The 22784-nt window shown below is 40.2% G+C and overlaps 1 protein-coding gene across 8 annotated transcripts in view; it reads left to right on the top strand.

Moving 5' to 3' along the window:
- The window catches only part of Rps6ka5 (ribosomal protein S6 kinase A5), a 178143-nt gene that overhangs the window by 128396 nt on the left and 26963 nt on the right, over positions 1–22784 (top strand). For 7 of the 8 annotated variants that reach the window (NM_001395592.1, XM_006240438.5, XM_017594169.3 and 4 more), the window contains 2 exons: positions 8740–8823; positions 10995–11098. In NM_001395592.1, coding sequence (NP_001382521.1) covers positions 8740–8823; positions 10995–11098 — 188 coding nt within the window. Of the gene's footprint in view, positions 1–8739; positions 8824–10994; positions 11099–11292; positions 11415–11747; positions 11911–22784 lie in introns of those variants that run through there. The other variant, XM_017594171.3, reaches the window with a different exon arrangement.

Genomic DNA, 22784 nt, shown 5'->3' with positions numbered 1-22784 from the left:
TTGTCTAGTCCCTGATTTTAGTGGGATTGCTTCAAGTTTCTGTCCATTTAGTTTAATGTTAGCAACTGGTTTGCTTTATATGGCTTTTACTATGTTTAGGTATGGGCCTTGAATTCCTGTTCTTTCCAGGACTTTTATCATGAAGGGGTGTTGAATTTTGTCAAATAATTTCTCAGCATTTAATGAAATGATCATGCGGTTTTTATCTTTCTGTTTGTTTATATAATAGATTAAGTTGATGGTTTTCCGTATATTAAACCACCCCTGCATGCCTGGGATGAAGCCTACTTGTTCATGGTGGATGATTGTTTTGATATGCTCTTGGATTCGGTTTGCCAGAATTTTATTGAGTATTTTTGCATCAATATTCATAAAGGAAATTGGTCTGAAGTTCTCTTTCTTTGTTGGGTCTTTGTGTGGTTTAGGTATAAGAGTAATTGTGGCTTCATAGAAGGAATTCAGTAGCACTCGATCTGTTTCAATTCTGTGGAATAGTTTGGATAGTATTGGTATGAGGTCTTCTATGAAGGTCTGATAGAATTCTGCACAGAACTCACCTGGACCTGGGCTCTTTTTGGTTGGGAGACTTTTATTTTAATGACTGCTTCTATTTCATTAGGAGTTATGGGGTTGTTTAAGTGGTTCATCTGTTCCTGATTTAACTTTGATACCTAGTATCTGTCTAGGAAATTGTCCATTTCCTCCAAATTTTCAAGTTTTGTTGAATATAGGCTTTTGTAGTAGGATCTGATGATTTTTTGAATTTCCTCTGATTCTGTTGTTATGTCTCCCTTTTTATTTCTGATCTTGTTAATTTGGACACACTCTCTATGTCCTCTGGTTTGTCTGGCTAAGGGTTTATCTATCTTGTTGATTTTCTCAAAGAACCAGCTTTTGGTTCTGTTGATTCTTTGTATAGTCCTTTTTGTTTCTACTTGGTTGATTTCAGCTCTGAGTTTGATTATTTCCTGCCTTCTACTCCTCCTGAGTGTTTTTGCTTCTTTTTGTTCTAGATTTTTTTAGGTGTGCTGTCATGCTGCTGATACATGCTCTCTCCTGTTTCTTTCTACAGGCACTGAGAGCTATGAGTTTTCCTCTTAGCACAGCTTTCATTGTGTCCAATAAGTTTGGGTATGTTGTACCTTCATTTTCATTAAATTCTAAGACGTCTTCAATTTTCTTCTTTATTTCTTCCTTGACCAGGTTATCATTGAGAAGAGCATTGTTAAACTTCCATGTATATGTGGGCGTTCTTTCCTTATTGTTATCGAAGACCAGCTTTAGTCCGTGGTGGTCTAATAGGACGCGTGGGATTATTTCTATCTTTCTGTATCTGTTGAGGCCTGTTTTGTGCCCTATTATATGGTCAATTTTGGAGAAAGTACCATGAGGTGGTGAGAAGAAGGTATCCTTTTCTTTTAGGATAGAATGTTCTATAAATATCTGTTAAGTTCATTTGGTTCAAAACTTCTGTTAGTCTGTCTATGTGTCTGTTTAATTTCTGTTTCCATGATCTGTCCATTGGTGAGAGTGGGGTGTTGAAATCTCCTACTATTATTGTGTGAGGTGCAATGTGTGCTTTGAGCTTTAGTAAGGTTTCTTTTGTGTATGTAGGTGCCCTTGTATTTGGAGCATAGATATTTAGGATTGAGAGTTCATCTTGGTGGATTTTTCCTTTGATGAATATGAAGTGTCCTTCCTTATCTTTTTTGATGACTTTTGGTTGAAAATCAATTTTACTCAATATTAGAATGGCCACTCCAGCTTGCTTCTTCCGACCATTTGCTTGGAAAGTTGTTTTCCAGCCTTTTACAGTGAGGTAGTGTCTGTCTTTGTCTCTGAGGTGTGTTTCCTGTAGGCAGCAAAATGCTTGGTCCTCATTACATATCCAGTTTGTTAATCTGTGGCTTTTTTTTTTTATCGGGGAATTGAGTACATTGATGTTGAGAGATATTAAGGAATAATGACTTCCTGTTATCTTCATATGTGGAGGTTAGATTATATTCATGTACTTGTCTTCTCTTTGTTTTGTTGCAAAACGATTAGTTTCTTGCTTTTTCTAGGGTGTAGCTTGCCTCCTTGTGTTGGACTTTACCATTTATTATCCTTTGTAGAGCTGGATTTGTAGAAAGATATTGTGTAAATTGGTTTTGTCATGGAATATCTTGGTTTCTCCATCTATGTTAATTTAGAATTTTGCAGGATACAGTAACCTGGGCTGGCATTTGTGTTCTCTTAGAGTCTGTATGACATCAGTCCAGGATCTTCTGGCTTTCATAGTCTCTGTTGAGAAGTCTGGTGTAATTCTGATAGGTCTGCCTTTATATGTTACTTGACCTTTTTCCCTTACTGCTTTTAATATTCTTTCTTTGTTTTGTGCATTTAGTGTTTTGACTATTATGTGAGGGGGGAGTTTCTTTTCTGGTCCAATCTATTTGGAGTTCTGAAGGCTTCTTGTATGTTTATGGGTATCTGTTTCTTTAGGTTAGGGAAGTTTTCTTCTACGATTTTGTTGAAGATATTTACTGGTCCTTTGAGCTGGCAGTCTTCACTCTCTTCTATACCTATTATCCTTAGGTTTGATCTTCTCATTGTGTCCTGGTTTTCCTGTATGTTTTGGGCCAGTAGCTTTTTCTGTTTTACATTCTTTGACAGTTGTGTCGATGATTTCTATGGAACCTTCTGCTCCTGAGATTCTCTCTTCTATCTCTTCATTCTGTTGGTGATGCTTGTATCTATGGCTCCTTGTCTCTTCCTTTGGTTTTCTATATCCAGGGTTGTCTCTCTTTGTGCTTTTTTTATTGTTTCTATTTCCATTTTCAAATCCTTCACCTGTTTGATTGTGTTTTCCTGGAATTCTTTCAGGGATTTTTGTGTTTCCTCTCTAAGGACTTCTACTTGTTTACTTGTGTTTTCCTGCATTTCTCTAAGGGAGTTCTTTATGTCTTTCTTAAAGTCCTCCAGCATCATGATCAAATGTGATTTTAAATCTAGATCTTGCTTTTCTAGTGTGTCTGGATATTCAGTGTTTGTTTTGGTGAGAGAATTGGCCTCCAATGATGCCATGTAGTCTTGGTTTCTGTTGCTTGGGTTCCTGCGCTTACCTTTCGCCATCAGATTGTCTCTGGTGTTACCTTGTTCTGCTATTTCTGAATGTGGCTTTACTGTCCTATAAGCCGGTGTGTCAGGAGTGCTGTAGATCAGTTTTCTTTCAGCCAGTTATGGGCACAGAGTGTTCTGCTTTCAGGCATGTATTCTTTCCTGTCCACTGGCTTTCAGCTGTTCCTGTGGGCCTGTGTCCTGAGTCCACCATGCAGGCCACTTGGAGCAAAGAAATTGGTCTTACCTCTGGTCTGAGGCCTGAAGCCACTCCTTGGGTCTGTGTTTCAGCCCTCTATGAGGGCAGCAACCAGAAGGGACTGCCCCTCCTTTTCCTGGGTCCCTGTGTGCAGGGGGCCCAGATAGCGCTAGACGTTTTCCTCTAGAGTCTGAAATTGGGCAGAGACTAGTCTCCTCTGGTTTCCTAGGCATGTCTGCCCCTCTGAATGTCTAGCTCTCCCTCCAACGGGATTTGGGTGCAGGGAGCGCTTTCACTGGGCAGGTTCAGATCTGGGTGCATTCTGAACCACAGGGTTTCTGCAGCTTGACTGCCCCTATCTATCTTCCTTTTTCCAGAGGCCCTATACAGTTTCCTCTTGGCCCATGGATATGGGCAAAGGTGGGCAGAAGTGGCAGTCTCTCCTGCCCTGCAGTCTTAGGATTGCCCACATGTCCGGGTGATGAGCTCTCTCTCCCACAGGGTTTAGGAGCAGGGAGCTGTGGGCCAGGATCAGCGAGTTTCGGGAACCAACTCAACTTTTTTTTTATTCAGAGCCTGTCACTGAACCTCAGTTCATCGAGGCTGGCTGGCCATGAGCTTCAAGGATCATCCTGGAACACAGGGACATTTTAATTGTGTACATAACTGCATAATTGTTTAAATTATAGATCCATCTGAAATTTTATGCAGATAACCATATTAAAAGAACACATTGGAGCTGAAAGATAGCTCAGGTGGTAAAGTGCTCACCGTTGAAGCATGAGAACCTGAGTTCAGGCCCCAACACCCACATTAAAAGCTGAGTATGCAGGCATAGGCTTCCAATCTCAGTGCTGGAGAGGTACAGACAAGAGCATCCAAGGAGCTCACTGACAGACAGCCTAACACCGTGGGTGAGCCCAGGGGTCCACTGAGAGATGGCATCACAAATTATGGTAGCCTCATCTGAATAAGGACAATACCACACATACACACACACACACACACACACACACACACACACACACACACACACACACACAATAGAGCCAGTATTTATATGTAGCAATAATTTTTTTCTTTTCTATTTTCAGGCCTTTTAGTTTGTGTATGTTTGAGAATACTATATATACCACATGGTTGTCTAGTGCCTACAGCAGCCAGAAGAGTCAGTTCCCTTGAAACGAGAGTTACAGATGGTTGTGAGCCATCCTGTGGGTGCTGGGCACCAAAACCAAGTACTGTAAAAGAACAGCACATGCTGTTATGTTAACCTTTGGCTCCTCTCTTCTGGCCGAGTATTTATGTCTTTGATAGGCAAACTTTATTTTTTGTCTCTTCAGGCTTGTTTTTCTGTGACAGAGCATCTTCCAATTCCTAGAACAAACTTTACTGTTCGTGAATTTTTCTCATTAGCTTTTTATATTAGTATCTGCTAGAAATGTTAGAATCTTTTGTTAAATTTGTTAGAAGTTCGCTGAGCCGTGTGGTAGTGCACGCCTTTACTCCTAGCACGTGGGAGGCAGGGCAGACGGGTCTCTGATTTCAAGACCAGCCTGGCCTATAGAAAGAGTTCCAGGACAGCCAGGGCTACGCAGAAACCCTGTCTCAAAAAACCAAAAAAGAAAGAAATACTTAAATTACAGACGTTTTACCCAGTTTACCTATTTCTGTGTTAATGCATGTTTGATGAGTGCATTTCCACAGCTAGCATGGCCTATGCGCTTTGTTTTCTGTTTTCACGACAAATAACTCAGAGACTTGTATAAACACGTAGGTATATTTAGACTTTTATTTTGAATTGGCTTTGGTAAGTCGCTATAATTTTAAATAAAATACTACATTATGTCAAAAATTCTTGGCCTTCATTTGTTCATAGAATTCCCTTATTTTAATATTTGTTATAACTTCTGTAATATTTTCTTCTCAATCACCAACGTTTACAATTTGCAGTGGTCCTGATTGTCTTGCTATTTTTTTGTCCTCTTGTAGTCTTGTATTAAAAAGTGCTCCACTCAGCCCACAGGGTTTCCCACTTTAATTAGTTCCTCTGTTCCTTTTATTCTCTGTAAGTTATCTTGGTGTTTTTTTCCAAAGCTTAGAATTTTATAGTTCTCTCACTACTAATTGACTTTTTAAAATAATAAATAAGAATTTCTAGGAACAGCCTTTAGCTATCTCTCAAGTTCTGGTAATCTCTTATTTTTATTGTTTTAAAATTCATTGTCATTTTGTCTTTGGGTGACATGTGCATATTTAGAAGTTGGTTTTAAGACAATGAAGAATGGGATTTATAGTCGTTGCTGTCAGATACAATAGTACATGGCTCAGAATATAGGATAGTCTCTCCGGGGATGAGCCCTTATTGTTCTTCCAGTGCAGAGTGGCCAGCCTTGAAACCACAAATGAATAAACAACAGAAGCGGGTTCAGTAGACTGTATTTATATATACTTGTGCATACACATACATAAATACATACATGCCTACATACATATCAATAATAGCAAAAAAAGTAGCTGTCAGCTTGAGAGTGGGGTGACAGAGGGGTTTGAGTAGGTAGCTGGTAGGGGCTGGAAGGAAGAAAGGAAGGGAAAGTGATATAATTCTATTACAGCAAAAAGATTTATAAAGTAAAGCATTACTGCTAGTGACCATTACATCTTTCTGCACTAACCAATACATACACTTCTTATACTCTTAAAATCAGAGTTACAGGTACTTAGGGTTTAGAGAAGAGAATCTAGACTCTCAGTTTGAAATTTCTCTGCATTTAGTCATTGGATGTGTATGCATGTCTGGGCACACATGCCGCAGTGCACATGAAGAGATAAGAGTACAACTTACAGGGTCCGAGCATCAAACCCAGATCATCAGGCTGGCTGCCCATTGCCCTTGCTTATACTAAAGCCATCTTACCTACCCTGTCTGAACATTTATCAAATTAATATTTGATTTTATTGTCTCACACTGAGAAGGAAATCAGCATAATTTTAAAATATGTGAATCAAAGCCACCTATAAATGGAAATGAAAGCTTCACTAATTTTTTCTACAAGGTTAGTTTTCTAAACCAAAATTAAGAGAAGCAATACCTTTAAGCTCACCACATCTTTATTAAAATTTACTTAGTAAATATTTTTTGAGTTTCTAAATTCTAACTTAGCCTTTGATGTTTTAGAGATCTCTTGATGGCAGCATCTTTAAAAACAATATCAATGAAGCTGAAGAGCTCTGCCCGTGGTTCAGAGCACTGCTGCTCTCGTGTAGGCTGCTGAGTACCATGTGGTGGCTCACAGCCTCTGGAGCTCCAGTCCCAGAAGACCCAGGGCCCTCATCTGGCCTCCTCAGGCTCTGGTCATAAATGTGTATACAGAGACACACATAGAAAGACTCATACAAAAAAATAAAAATGACCTTTTAAAAAGATGCTATCAAGTAATAAATAATTATGATTCATTAATTTTTATATATTGCTAGAAGTTGGCTATGCAGTTTTTGTTTTGTGTTCAAAAAGAGATAATAGCATAGTAAGTTGCATACTGACTTAAAAACAGTTTGGCTTTAAGGATTTTGAAGGGGTTTGCAACCCTATAGGAATACAATACCAACTGATCAGAGCTCCCAGGGACTAAACCACCATCCAAAGAATACAATGGACAGACCCATGGCTCCAGCTGCATATGTAGCAGAGGATGACCTTGTTGAGCACCAATGGGAGAAGAAGCCCTTGGTCCTGCCTAGACCTGATGCCCCAGTGTAGAGGAATGTGAGGGCAGGGAGGTAGGAAGGAATGGGTGGGGCTGTGGAGGAACACCCTCATAGAAGCAGGGGGGGAGAGGGGATACAATGGGGGCTTATGGGTGGGAAACCAGGAAAGGGGATAACATTTGAAATGTAAATAAAAAATATCCAATAAAAAAAAGAATCTCTTGAGTGACAAGGAAAAAAATATATTCTGATGTTTTTAATAATCTGATGACTATGTCCATGTAATGAACTATTTAAAATTATTGCCTTTTGTATACAAACTTAAGTGGAATTAATTTTATTTAATGCTAATCCTTTTGGTAGTTGCTTCTGTAATGACACTTGGTCATGAAATGATGAAGCAGAGAGATGTGGTGTGTGTTATATGTCTTACACTGGCTATTTAAAAGCACAGTTCTATGAGCTAATAACAACAGAATTTCCTATTGTCCCATACCTGAATTACTTCTTTTAATTCCTAGGGGAAATAATATTTCAGTGTCCGTAGAATATAAAGGTAACAGAGTCAATCATCATATTAACTTTATTCTTATGTTTATGTGTGCTATGATTCACAGTTTTAGTGCATAGTGCTTAAGAGCATTGTTTCTGTGGTTTGTTTTTTTAACCTTGAACCAATAGGTCAGAGCCTTCTCTGACATCTGTGTCCCAGCTTCAGTACTAGTCATTCTTCAGTTACAACTGGAAAGTTAAAAACTGCTTACTTTTCTTGAAACTGGTGGGGGGATAAAATATAAATCAGAGATCTTTCCCCTAAGAAGGTTTGTAAAAACTGTCTTAAGATTTTTTTTTTTTTAAATGGCAATCTTAGTTTATAGCCCTGGCTGGCCTAGAACTCACTAGGTAGACCGGGCTGGCCCAAACTCAAGAGCTCCTCCTGCCTCTGCCTCCGGAATACTGATATTAAAGATGTGCCTATACCACCACATTTGGCATTTATGAAATATTTTTATGCCACCAATGTGCTCTTCAGTTTTATATATAGATATACAAATGTGTATTTGTATTATGGAAGAATTTTTCCTTAGTGTAATTGATTTTAACTTTCTCTTTTATTGGGATGATCTGTTGGTCATTTTAAGATTTTAAGTTTTTAAAGCTAATTTTGAGGCAAGTATAATTAGCGAGTATATTAAATAAATAAGTTTTTTTTTAAAAAAAATCTTAAAAGATGTTGTTTTCCCAATCAATTTTGCTCCTCATTTAAGCATGCACTAGCGGTGCCCGACCTGTGTAAAGTGGTGGGGAAGAGGTATTTTCACCCTGTTTTCCTATTTTGGTTCCCACACTTCCTCATTGGCCTTTGACTTCCCCCCAAGTTTTCTAGGTTTTCCACTCAATACTGAAATGTTAATTCATGTGTTCTACTGGGACTATTTCCGTTCCTAAAAAAGAATGATTAAAGCAGTGTGTGAGTGAGATGCGCATGCACCAGGACCAACAACAAAGAGGCGTTAGTAAGCGGGTTGGTGGGGGAGGGTTGATGGACGCCAACCCCCAGTGATTCGGGCAAGATGCTTACCCCGCCCTCCTGAGGAGGCAGGGGTCTGTCCAGGGACAGAGTTCAGTGGGGCAGATGGTATCACTGCTGCTGTTGCTGTACTTGCACCGCTGATTTACACGGTTTGTCATGCTAGCTTGAAGTCACGTGCCTTTTCGTTTGTTTGTTCAAGGCCGAAAGAGCGTATTCTTTCTGTGGGACTATTGAGTACATGGCGCCAGATATTGTCAGAGGGGGCGATTCCGGACATGACAAGGTAGGTACTACCCTTGATCCTCTGTGTATCTCCAGAAACTGTGCAGGAAGAGTGACTCCTCGGAAGTAACTTCTGTTCAGACTCTTACTAAGACCCACATTTCTCATTTGTCTCTCTGTTCTGTGTGCTTGAATGCACTATGAGTTTTAACATTTTGTATTGAGAAAACACAAAATTTAAGACATTTAAACTTTCCCTTTAAGGTTCCATTAATGCAGTCTTCTGTGTTGTAGAGTGACATTCTTACTAAAGTTGGGACCTTGAAGTTATTCTTCAAACAATTATAAATAAATGAATAAATAAATAAATAAATAAATAAAATTTATTTCTATTAGAAGAGCTTAAACAAAGCACCAATTGTGACTCCATTAAAATTTTTTTCTGGTGCATGAGGTTTGTTTGAACCAAGTCTAATATAGACGTGTGCCTGAATGAATACCTCAGTATGTATGTGGCTCCTCTCTGCATCATTGCGGTAGATTCTGGATAGAGCTTTATTGTCATGGCTAAATTCTTCAGGAAAAATACAGAAAAAGATGGTGGTTGTCTTTGCCACCTTTGGTTAGTAAGTCCTTCTATTGAGATGTTGAGAGGCCATTGAACAAGAAAACCACTCACTTTATTCCCAGTTTGCCTTTAGCGTCACAAAGACATTGATACCTTTGTTGATTACTCCCTAGCAGAAATAGCATTTTTTTCACAACCTTGAAAGGAAAATTCTCCACTCAAAATACAGTTTGTTTTCCTAACCCTCAAAGAACTCGATCCCCCCCCCCCCCATGGCCATATCCTTCCCTGTGTATGTGCCCATGAAGATAATAAAGAAATGGTCAGCTCTAAGTTATTATAAAATCTAGGTCATTTTCCCATCCTGTATTAAAGGCTAACACTTTCCTATCAGTTTTGATGTATTAATAGCATTCCCCCACTGAGTCTGGCTGGCTTGTCGTATTATTCCTCTCTCCTTATCCCCTCTGACACACCACATACACAGTCTCATTGTCTGTGGGGATGCTTGGCCTTGGTTTTAGACCAGCCCTGTGTCTATCAAACACATCTATCTCAGGTGTGTACAGCCAAGCAGCATGGCCTCGTGCCCAGTGACTCCACTGGCACTGGGACTGCCTCTAGGAATCTGGAGTGGAATGCTGGTTCATTTGCTTCATGGTATAATTTAAAGCTACCGTGCAGTTTAATATGAATTTATAACAATTTTGAGAATTACCTACTAAAGCTTAATGGAACTGGGGCTGGATAGATGCTTAGCAGTTAAGAGCTTAGTAGAATCAGTTTTCAAGGAAGGAAACTTTGTATTATACCTAGAATTTCTGCAAGGTTAAGATCCATGTTATAACAGCCAAAAAAAAAAATTCTCTTCAGTATTTATTGTTCAGATAATTTGTAAATGGTTTTCCAGCTTAGAGTACATTTTATTTTCTGTTATTTTAAATCTCTCCATAGGTGTGGATACTTAGATATGTTCTGTAAGAGAGTGACTTGTAGGGTGGTGTTTAAAAATAACAGCCTTGGGGTTGGGGATTTAGCTCAGTGGTAGAGCGCTTGCCTAGGAAGCGCAAGGCCCTGGGTTCGGTCCCCAGCTCCGAAAAAAAGAACCTAAATAAATAAATAAATAAATAAATAAATAACAGCCTTGTGTGAGAGTCTTACATTTTTCCCTTTGAAGGAACTCCATCTGGTTATTTGGGCATGAATACTTTACAAAATGTGGTTGATACCCACCCTGAACCCCACCCTGATCCTAAGTCCAGTGTTCCACTTATCCAAACTTTTGAAAAAGCATCGTTAAGTTAAATTGGTTTACATTAACAATGATAAAACTGACTGATTTATAAAATTGTTAAAGTACTTGCTGTTCTGGGAATATGTAGACATCTATCCTCTGAATATCTCTTATGTGCAGTAACTTAGTACTCCTTCACAGAAAGCTATGAAACTGTTTTTTGTAAAATATTTTCTTTCTTTCTTTTTTTTTTTTTTTTTCGGAGCTGGGGACCGAACCCAGGGCCTTGCGCTCGCTAGGCAAGTGCTCTACCGCTGAGCTAAATCCCCAACCCCCAAATATTTTAAGTATATACCTGTACTTTGGGTTTTTTTGGTAATATATATTTTAGTTACTAATTCTACAAAATGGAATTGTTATTGTTTTACAGGCAGTTGACTGGTGGAGTTTAGGTGTTCTAATGTATGAGCTACTAACTGGAGCATCTCCTTTCACTGTTGATGGAGAAAAAAATTCCCAGGCTGAGATATCTAGGTAAGACTTAAATGCCATAAAAATAATCTCCTGTAGGTTTCCAGAGCATTACTCCTTCTGTTCATTCCTAGCAAGTATCACAGTTGCAGTGTTATGCTTTTGTTCTGTTTTACTTGAGTTTTCTAACATTGAGAACAGTTTTGACAGAAGTAAAGGTTGAGTCCACTTCGATGAACATGAAGTAACAGGGATCAGTTTGCCTTCTTGCCTGAAACAGTTTTAACAATGGAAAAAAATATGTGAAACAGCAGTTGTGAGGACATTGGACATCTGACAATGGAGGGCAGAGGTTTCAAAGATACAGAGAATAAACAAGGTATGCCCTAAGATTGTCCCAAATGACTACCTTAAGAGCTTCCAGGATGCCACACAGGGAAGGGCACACCCATGAGACATTGAAGAAATGGAACTGATGGGTCTAGGGAGACAGCTAGTTTGCTGACTGGAGTGCCTCTGGAGTCCAGAGATTTGCAGTATTGTTAGGTGGAAAATACACACAATAAAATGTTTATTATTTTATAGTTATTTATATCATAGTTGCTTTTCTTCAGATTGATCTATAGATTCAGTATAATTGCAGTTGTTTGTGTATTTATTTTAGTAGAAACAATCTGACCTAAATTGGCAATCTGATGTAAAATTTAAGCAGAGATGAAGAGGACCTACACTAGCCAGATTGTCTTTGAAGAAGGATGGAGTTGATTTTAAGACTTATCCTAAGCTGTAACGATTATGCAGTTCGGTTCTGGTATCAGGACAAACAGATGAATACTGGAAACGATTTGTGTGCCTGCAGTCCCAGTCCATGGAAGGTATGAACAAGAGGACTGCTAGAAGTTCAAGGCTGGCCTGCCTGGCCAACATAGCGATCTGGTGACACCGGCTCTGAAAAGTAAAATGAGAAGAGAAGGGGAATGGGAGGAAGGATAAGAACAGAGGATAAACTAAACAGAATAGAGAGCCCAGAAATAACACCATGTGCACAGGCAGCAGACTTTTGATAAAGCGTCAGTTACCTGTCACTTGGGAGGGGATTTTCAATAAATGATGCTAGAAGCACTGGCTGTTCCAGTGGGAAAGACATGAACTTCAGTAAATGCTTAGTACTATATAAAAAAAAGTACTCAAAAGAAACAGTAGGCCTAAATGTAAATGTTATACCTATAAAACATTTTTTAAAACCTTAGGACTGGGAGATGGCTTAGCCTAGCGACCTAAGCTCAATCCTCAAACCCACATAAAGGTGGAAGAGAGCACCATATGGTTCTCTCTCACCTGCGTGTCCTGGCACTTACATTCCCCTCCTCGAAATTAATTTTCTAAAATCCCCTGTGGCCTTGAGTCAGCTAAAAATTTAAGTACAACAGTCAATAAAAGAAATAACTTATAAACTAGACTGTTTGAGGGTACAGATCTCTGTCCTTTAAAGTATTAAGAAAATGAAAATCACAAGTCACCATAAAAATTTTAAATTGTATATCTGATAAAGGTCTTATACAAGAAATATACAAAAACTTAACGAAACAACCAATCCCATTATACAATAGGAAAAAAACATTGAACAGATACTCCAGCAAAGATCATCAAGGAATAGCAAACACACACGTGGGAAGATGAGTGATATCATTGGTCTTTAGGGGAAAACGGATTGCAACCACAGGAAATGCTACCGTATATTTGCTTGGTTGGCTGTGAGTAAAGGCAGTGGCCATGTCAGATGCTAGTAAGAATATGAAGGAAGCTGGGCATGGTAGCACACACCTTAAATCCCGTCCCTTGGGCGGCAGAGGCAGGTGGATCTCTGAGGTCAAGCCCAGCCTGGTCTACAGAGTGAGTTCTAGGACAGCCAGGGATTCAGAGAATACCCTGTCTTGAGAAACCAAAATTAAAACCAAAAAATAAAAAAACAAGAATATGTAGGGAGTGCAAGGGAGTGTAAGCAGGGGAACATATAGTACAGTGTAAGTAGGACCGTGTTAGAAAAGAGCCGGTTTCTTTAAAAAGCAAAAACTTATCTAATCCATGACATCTGTTCTAGCACTCAGTATTTATGAGGGAGAGCAAGCATGCTTATAAATCCTGTACAGCAAGTGATCCCAAAGTGGACAAGTATCTGTCAGCAGCGGTTAAACAAATATGCTGTGTCTGTGCAAAAGAGCTACTTAGTGGTAAAAGTGTGCACTGTATTAATACATACAAAAGGTTGGATAAATCTCAAAATAATTATAATGAAAGAAGCCAGACAATATGGAGCAATTACTGTATGATTCCAGTCCTGGGGAATGTCAACAAAGGAAACAGAATGGTGGTTAGTGTGAGACTGGCAAGGAGAAGAGAAGGAAGAAACTTCAGAGGAGCATGAGAAACATTGGGAGGGATGTGTTTCTTCACTATCGTGTGTGGTGCCAGGATTACACTTACATACACAAGGCAGACCTCATCCAGGTACACTATGTGTGAATGTATTGTTCATACAGTGTTCATCAATAAAGTAAAGTATAAGATGTATCATTTCCAGGACAGACTCAGAAGCAAGTAACTCCAGGATTTCAGCTTACTTAATACCTAGCAGGAACATTTTTAAAATCAGCTAAAATTATACCTGTTAAAAATTCTAAATACTGTTTTTTAAATTGTAATGTTTAAATGAAGCTTTAGTCAGTTTGAAAGTTCTTCAGGTGGAGTGTGGTGATTCACGTCTACAATCCAGATGTTTGTGAAGCTGAGTCACAAGGGTTACAGATTTGAAGACAGCCTAGGCAGAATGGTGACATTCCCCATCTAAAAAACATTAATAAATGGAAAATGGGAAAAAATGCCTCAAAATTATAGGAACTCTTGGCCATCACCGTGAGAATTTGGCTCGTGGCTTCCACCCACTCTGCCTGCCGGTAGAGAAAAGTATATTCCTTGTGATACCAGAGGCTCTTTAAGTGGCACTCACACTTCATTTGGCATTTTGGTTTTAGCAAGTGAAAGGTCCTGAATTAAAGTCTGTCTGAAATCTTTAAATTAGAACACATGGATTTTCAAGAATCAAAATGCTTTCCTTTGTCAGGCTAATCAATTGTGTTTAAAACTTGGTGAAAACTTGATCGTTTGGTTGTTTGGATGACTTGGCTTGTCCTACTCTGTTTTTTTTTCCTTTTAGGGTAATCATTGAATTGTATCATTGAGATAAGTATATTGTTGTCTCTTAATGCTTTAATTGGTAAAGGTCCCCCCTTTTTTTTTTCACTGAATTCTTATATTCCTTGACTTTTGTTTTAAGACAGGGTCTCACTATGTAGCCTGGGCTAGCTTGTAGTTTACTATGTAGACCAGGCTTGCCTCCAGTTCTCAGAGATCCACCTGCCTCTGCCTATCAAGTGCTGGGATTAAAGTAAACGCCATCATACCTTGCCTCTGTCACTAAATTTTTGTGATCTTCAAGAGCTTAGCCTACTAGGAACCAATTCATCCTACACTTTTTATTTGAGATGCTTCAAAATAATGTATTATCCATGTTATTTGCTTGATGTTGTTATTGACAGATAGCCTAAAATGTTGAATAAAAATATTAGTATATAAAGTTTCAAAAGATGTAAAAACCTCAAGTGATAAGAAAACCTAAGAGTCCAACCTTCTTCTTCCAGTTAGACTCTGTCCCTGGGTGTGGGTGCAATCCCTGACTTGTCCATGAAAGGACTGCTAGGTCAGGGTTTCATGGATGCTGCATCCCATAGTAAGTTGGTTTGATTGTATCTAGTCCCTGCCACACACACACACCCCAGAAAAACGGACCAAAGTTATCTTTCTTGTTACTTCTGACCTGTGCTCTCAAGAGTATGGAAGACTTCTACTTATTCTTTCTAGACGTTGAAGCAGGCAAGCATAGGGAATAGTTTAGTAACCTGGGGTATTATGTGGTTTAGGTTATGCACACATCCCTCTTCTAATAATGCACTTAACAGACTGAGACGCTTCCCTGTGCTAAGATACGTAGTCCTCTCTCCCCCACTTGACTGTTAAACTCAGTTTCTCTTCAGATGTATTCCCAATATATACAAGGACCAGTTCATCCTAAACTAGTTTTGGGTGAGTGCCCAATAAAGCAAAACTCAGGTGAATTTTTAGAGACGCTCCCCTATTTACCACTTATGCCTGTGCATAGTTGGGTATGCATTTGATTAAAGTTAATTAAAATTAATGGAAAAGGACATATACAGTCGAACTATTTAGATGACTACTCTATCAGCCAGAATAGAGAATCTGTGGCACCATGCCCCTTAGTGGCCATACTTCTCTTGACCCCTATCAAAGCAAGCCCAAACAGTAATCAGGCCCTTGAGTCTCACTCTTGTGTGTTCCAACCTGTTCTGTGTAGCTTGACTTTGAATAAAATTTCCTTGCTGCCTTTACAATCTGTTTGAGGTTTTTATTTCAAGTCCTGAATTAGAGTCTGAGAATCTGTAATCACCTGGCCCAGGTGATTGTTACCTGCTAACAATAATACTGCAACCACTGGTAACAATGTTACTGTAGATAGTTGAAGAGAGTTTTTATGTAGGACAAACCTGTTCAGTTCTGTTGACTGTTCCTAAGTTATTGCAGATCCCTCACATCATTTTAGACAGTTAACTTGATAGTTTAGACTTGAATGGTTGCTGTATAGCTTTTTGTGTTCCTGTTTCTTATCTTTATCCAGTACGTATCCTGAGCTTTGCTTTGTTGTGTGTCTTCCCACTAGCTCTCTGTCGGTAGATCTTTGCCTTTAGGAGCAGGTGTTACTGCCCCATTGAGAGACTCATCCTTCTCCTGCTCCTACAGGATGGAGCCAGGAAAACCACGATAAATGATTATCTTTTCACCTGAAGATCACAGTGTAAATGTTTATCCCCTGCTCGTCCGTCATCTTTTTCTGCCTGCCTTTGAGAAGAGATAATACATTTGCCATGAGGTTTTTATTTGATGTTTCATTTCTCTGAGTAAAATGTGCTATATTAATGTTTCATTATATTTTATAGGTATAATTTTATTTAGGTAGATTTAAGTGTTATCAAAAGTTAAGCCCTCAATATCCATAGGTTCTACATCCTTGTACCAACTGTAAATCAAAATATTGGAATAAAATGCATCTCAGAAAGTTCAAAATGTAAAACTTGAATCTATAAAAAAAAGCACTGTGCTGACCCTGTATGAATGTAGTGAAATATAGACCCTGGGTTAGCCTTTTGCCTTTCACAGGCCCTCAGTCTCTAGCTCACATTGCTTGAGCATTGCCCACTTCAAGTTTCACTCATAAATGTGTAATTAGATCTGTAATTGATACATTGGTATTGAACAAGTTCAGATTTTTTAATAGTTATCCCCAAAACAATACAATGTAATAACCATTTACACACTGATATTGTATCAGGTATTAGAAATAACCTAGAGATGTTTTATATAGCAGGATTTTCTTGACCCAACAGTGGTGTAAATGATGACATAGAGGCCTCTGACATAGTTTTTGCTTGGGCAGTCTACCGGCTACTCTAAACTTAACCCGACCACTCTAGCCTACAGCACACCACATGATTAGCTGAGTACCTTTCTCTGCTCTGCTGTGGTCCTCGTCTCTTTGTTCTGTGCCCACTCTCAGAATCACCCATAGCCGATTGTTCGCCCAATGCCACTCTCTCTGCCTGGAAATTCTGCCCTCCACTTCCTGCCTAGCTGTTTCCTGTCAACTCTATTACAACTAATCAGAACCTCTGATATAATTCTAGATTGCCTTTAAGCAAATAAGGAAAGATGAATATTTACAAAATATAAGGCCAGTGATTGGCCACAGAAATGTCAATGCCAGTAGCATTTAGCTCTCTGCTGGTACAGAATTAACAACTGAAAATACATAAATTCCTCACAATGTGAAGGTCCCCATGAGTTCTGAGTGTGTGGGACAATGTGCAAGGGTTGTATGTACACACCATGTCCTTGTCATTTTATGTAAAGAACTTGACATCCTCAGAGTTTTGTATCCCTGGGGTTTTGGAACCAATCTCTTCTAATGCCAAGGGATAGCCGTATCAAAAAAGAGCTCTAGTTAGCAGTGTTTAATAGTGGTCAGCTAACTGTAGTTTGTAGGCAAGATTTTTTCTTTTTGCTGATTTGTTTTGTTTCTGCATTTTGTTTTTTGCTGGGGAGAGGATGGGAGTTAGGAGCTAAGAATGTCTTTTACATTCTTTAAAAATAAAAAAAATTCACCATGTGAAAATCCTGTGAAATTTAAATTTGTGTCCAGTAAAATTTTATTAAAACATAGCCATGTTTATCAGTATATTGTCTCTTTACAGCTTTTTGTAAGAGCTGCAGTTACTACAGAGACCTTGTCCATTACAAAGTCTAAAATACTTACTGCCTGTCTCTGTTAGTGTTCTCTCACCCATTAACAAGTAACAAATTACCTCAAAACTAAGTGGGTTAAACAATATACATTTATAATTTCTGTGATTCAAGAATTTAGAGTATAGCTGAGGTGTGTGGTCTACTTGAAGGCTGTGGTCAAGAGTCTTGGCTAAGCTGTAGTCTCTTTAAGGCTCACCTAGGAAAAAACCTGTATCCAAGCTCACATGGTTGTTGGAAGATTCGGCTCTCTGTGGATCGGTAGACTACAGGCCTCGATTCCTTGTTTGCTGGTGGTTAATGATCATCTTAATGAAGATGTAGCTAGCCTAATATGGCCGCTTACTCCATCTAAATGGCATTTAATCCATGCACACTGAAGGGGCTGTCAATTCAGAACTAACTGTGACCTCTAGGGACCAACCTAGACATTCTACCTACCATTTATGCTTTATGAAAAAATTACCAATGCCTAGTTTGGGTGATTATTATTCTGCCTTGGACTTTTTCTTTCAAGAATCACTTTAATATGGTAATTTTATGACTTTATATCTTTCTGACTGAAAAGCTGAAACACAAGACATTAATTCTGGTGTATTTTATATTTTCTCCAGATTGATTTGTCAGTTATCATTTTGGATTCATTTGATTCTTAAAATTTTGTCCCAGTTACAGATGTTGTGCTTTGAGGTGCTGTTAAAACAACTGGAATATACCGGGTCTTGATGCTGCTGTCGCTGTTGTTCAGGAGTAGATACACAGCCAGACCTGGCAGTGACCTCCTTTTAGCATAGTTCAGTCACATAGCATACATCTTTGTTTCTCCTACCTGTGAGAGACTGGGATTTTCTTCTTGACTACCAGAAGCAGTGTCAGGCATTCCAGGAATTGGACTAGAGGCATGAGAAGTGTATGGCGTGCCTGAGGTGGAAGGGAAGGGGTATGTCGCACACAGCACTTGTGACAGGCTGTGGCCTGCAAGGGCATCGTGTGAACATGAGGCACGCACATTGACTAAGGTGGGTGTGTGGTCACAGTACCTCTAGGGTTTATTGTCATATATGTGGTGGGCTGGCTTCCTGGGAAGCTAGAACGTTATAAAGTTCATAAATGTATTTATAGCTCAGGCAGAAGCTGCTGGATGCATGGGGGGAGGGGTAAGCAAAGAACCTTCAAAAGCAGACAAAGCTGCCTAAGAATCTGCGTTCCCGTGAATGAACTGCTTTGGCTGAACAAGATACAAGCTGTAGAGACCAAATGAGGGCTCCATGATACCCAAAGAGAAGTGACAGCCTGGAATCTTCTGCCTCCTTGGTAGCCAATTCCATGTCTAGAGAAAGGTACCCTCATGAAGGTGCCCCCAATAGCCCCAGAAGCCAGGTCACTGGGTGCAAGCATCTAAGCTGAGAAATCACCCACATTATACCTGGGTAAATTTTCTCTTTTTTCCCCTTAATTTGTTTATTCACTTTACATTCCAATACCAGACCTCCTTTTCCTCCCAGTTCCCCCCTTCACACAGTTCCTCCCCTGTCCCCCTTCCCTTCTCCTCTGAGAAAGGGGGAGGTCCTCCCTGGGTCTCACTGCACCTTGGCACATCAAGTCATTCCAGGACTAGGTGCATACGTTCCCATTGAGACCAGACAAGGAAGCCCAGTTAGGAAAATGGGACCCATAGACAGGCAACAGAGTCAGGGACAGTGACAGCTCCTACTCCTGTCTTTGGGGCACCCGCATGAAGACCAAGCAGCACATCTGCCACATATGTGCAGGGGGCATAGGTCCAGCCCATGCTTGCTCTTTGGTTGGTGGTTCAGTCTCTGAGAGCCACCCCTTGCCCCAGGGTCCAGGTTAGTTGACTCTGTTGGTCTTCCTGTGGAGACACTGTCCTCTTTGGGTCCCCCAATTCTTCCACAGGATTCCCCGAGCTCCATCTAATGTTTGGCTGAGGGTCTCTGCATCCATTTCCATCAGCTGCTGGGTGAAGCATCTCAGAGGACAGTTATGCTAGGCTCCTGTCTACAAGCATAGCAGAGCATCATTAATAGTGTCAGGGATTAGTTCTCGCCCATGGGATGGGTCTCTGTTTGGATCCGTCAGTGTCTGGGTAAATTTGCAACCCTGACAAGAAGTCAGCACCAGCTGCTGTTGTATATTTGCCCTAAAGACTCAGCTACTGTGAGGTTGGGCTGGGATCAAGCACATGGTGACTGGGAAGTTCTTTGTACTGTCTCACTGGAAGTGCTATTTTCATGTTGCTGGGGTTTTTCCTGTACCTGTAGATGCCCATTTCTGATCAAAGACTGTCAAATTATGGCCTACAGACAGTAGGAAAATAGAGTTAATTAGTGAAATATTTGCAGAGTATTTGCAGAGTATTTTTTCTAAGGAAAAAGTAAAGTATAAATACCTTGTCCTTGTCCTAGGTAAACTTATGTAGAGTGTAGGAAGATAGGGGAGAAAGACATGAAGGATCACATGGGGGGGGTTGATAAACGTGTGAGTGGAAAGACACTCCTGAAAATACAAAAGAGGTGTGGTTCCTTGGGGACCAGGTTGTCAGGGAGGTATTCATAATGGAGCTCTGTGGGCTGTGCCTGAGGGGGAAGGAGAATGCCTTGCAGGGCAGATGGTGACAGCTGTGTACAGTGGCACCCTAGAGCCATGGAAAGTTCTAGATTCCCTTGTCACACTGTGTTCTCAGCAAATCTGTGAAATGAGGCTTATTCCAATTCTAAAAGTAATGCTTATAGTAGTTTAAAACATGTACAAGAGGTTCTGTCGGTAACAACGCCCCCGAGGCATAAGACACACACCTGTAATCACAATGCCTTAGACATGGAGATAGGAAGAACAATAGCTCTAAGTCATTCTTAGCTATAGCTTAGTTTAGAGTGATCATGAACTACGGGAGATGAGACCCCATTTCAAAAACAGACAAACACTACCCCAAAGAGAAGCAAGATTTTATTTTATTTTGCTTTGCTTTTTAAAAAAATAATAGTTCTATTCTTTGATAACTATATATGAGGAATTTTGATCGTATCCCCTCTCATTCTTCCCCTTAACCTTTCTTAGAGCCACTCCCTATCTTTTTAGTAACCCCTGGAATCTAGTTCGTGCTGTTCATAAACTCATGGGTGGGGGCTGCCCACTAGAAAACTGACTTTCCCTTCCAAGAAGCCATCAGCTGTCTATACTTCCACATCTAAAGAGTGGGGCTTGTAAGCCTTCCTCAAACTGAATGTTTTTGATACCATTTTAGAGTTTTTCATTGTTACAGTATTTTATTCAGACTAGAAATTGTGTATCTCACAGTTCTTAATTTTTATCATAAGCATTCTCTAATTACCAGCTATTTGTAAACATGTTTGCAATGACCGTAATGTACTGTTAAATGGATACCCAGATCCCTTTTAGTATTAGCAAAAGATGAGAGTGAAGTTTACTGAAAGCTTTCTAACTCAGGTAACTTACGAGGAAGTCTGTGATTCTGGGAACACATGGAAACCAGACCGTGAGAGCCACACGTTGTCATGTAATAGAAGACTGTAGGGTTGAATGAAGACACAGCCCACGTGCCATGGTCTCAGTAGGAAATGTTTCTCACAGATTTGGGGGTTGAAAGCTTGGTCACCTTTGGTGCTTGGTGCTGTTTTGAGATATTATGGAAATATTAGGAGGTGGGGCCTAGTTGGAGGAAGTCGGGGAAGTTGTATCTTGTCCTAGTCTCTTCCTCTTATCTCCACTTGCCAGTCCCCATGATACAGCCATCTCTGCTCCACCCCATGGTCCCCACCACAATCAGGGTGTCAGACCTCTCCCTAGTGACAGAGCAGGAGAGTGAGGACTGAAACTGTGAGCCAGAGGAACCCTTCCTCTAGGTCATTCCCCTTACCCAGTGAGGGCACTGTAAGAGAAAGGTAAGCCTGAGGCTATGTTCCCACTAAGCAGAAGCTAAATGAACCCTTTTCTCTCCACTCATCACTGGCTGAGGACCCATCTTTGCAACTGGAATAGGCTTCAGGCATTCTCCACCTCACCAAAATGTAAGGGTGCCTTACCACCCTCATTCCAGAGGCTCCTTCAAATCTCTTCCTCTCCTGCTCCCAGTCTGAAGAGGGGTGCACATCACCAACTCTCAAGTTAACTCCTGGTTTTGGCCATATTGTAACTTGGGATCGTCTCCTGTTTTTCTCCACACTTTTCACCATTTTTCAGCAGAAATTCCTTCAGGCTCCAGCCCAGTTTTTCTTCCTGTTGTGCTCCCTACTTCACAGTCCCTCTGACTCTGAGGCGTGCCCTCCTGCACACCCTTGTTGGTTCACGAATGCCCGACAGAAGCTCCCAACTTGGGCCACTGTCCTCTGAGCCTGTATCCAGGCTGGGCATAACAGCAGAGCCTTCTCTTGTTTGCAGATGCTCCTCCTCCTCTCGACCTGCCACAGAGGTGGGCACTTATGCCCTGTGTGGTGTTTTAGGACTGCCTAGGTATAGAGTAGACAGACTTCCAGCAGATATTACAACCTTAGAAGACATCAGCCATGGTATACACTTCTCTGTCCTGATGGAGCAATACAGTGTGTCACCAATATGCAAGGAATTCTTTCCTCCAAAAAGTACAGCAGAAGTACAGCAATAGGAAAGGATCGCATGATTTTTCTCTGAGAAAGGATTTCTAGTTTCGGTTCTTTTTTTTTTTTTTTTTTTTCTTTTCTTTTTTCGGAGCTGGGGACCGAACCCAGGGCCTTGCGCTTCCTAGGTAAGCACTCTACCACTGAGCTAAATCCCCAGCCCGGATTTCTAGTTTCATAAATATGTCTGGGCCACTCTAAGGAGAGGTCTTCCTCTGCTGGAGGTGAAAACCCTGCAGTCATTGAGCAGTAGCAGACGATTGGATAGCAAGAGTGCAATGGAGTCTGTCTGTCTTTCTGTACCACTCTTTGGTTCACAGAATAGAGTTTCAGGAGTAGAATTAGCTTTGATATTAACATCGTGGCTATAATTTTCTGCCAAAAACTATAGTTCCTATACCATTTCATGATTCTCAGTAGCTAGCTGATAAGAGTTCTCTGTCTGCTTTATGGTTACATTAGAATGAGGGACTGTAAGAGTAGTTCACACTTATTAAGCATTTGCGCTATACCATGTACTGCATTGCTCACTTCAAGTCTTAATCTGTGATACTCCTTTTAGGAAGATACCATTATTATTATTACCATTTTGTAGGCAAGGAAACTGAGAAACAAAGGAATCCTTTAACTACCTCAAGGTCAAATGGCCATTAAAGAACAGAGCAAAGCCACTTTAGCCTCCATCC

The sequence above is a fragment of the Rattus norvegicus genome, chromosome 6 (genome assembly GCF_036323735.1).
Source record: "Rattus norvegicus strain BN/NHsdMcwi chromosome 6, GRCr8, whole genome shotgun sequence".
Lineage (NCBI taxonomy): Eukaryota > Metazoa > Chordata > Mammalia > Rodentia > Muridae > Rattus > Rattus norvegicus.
Note: the sequence above shows the minus strand (reverse complement) of the source record. Positions and strands in the feature narration are given on the sequence as shown.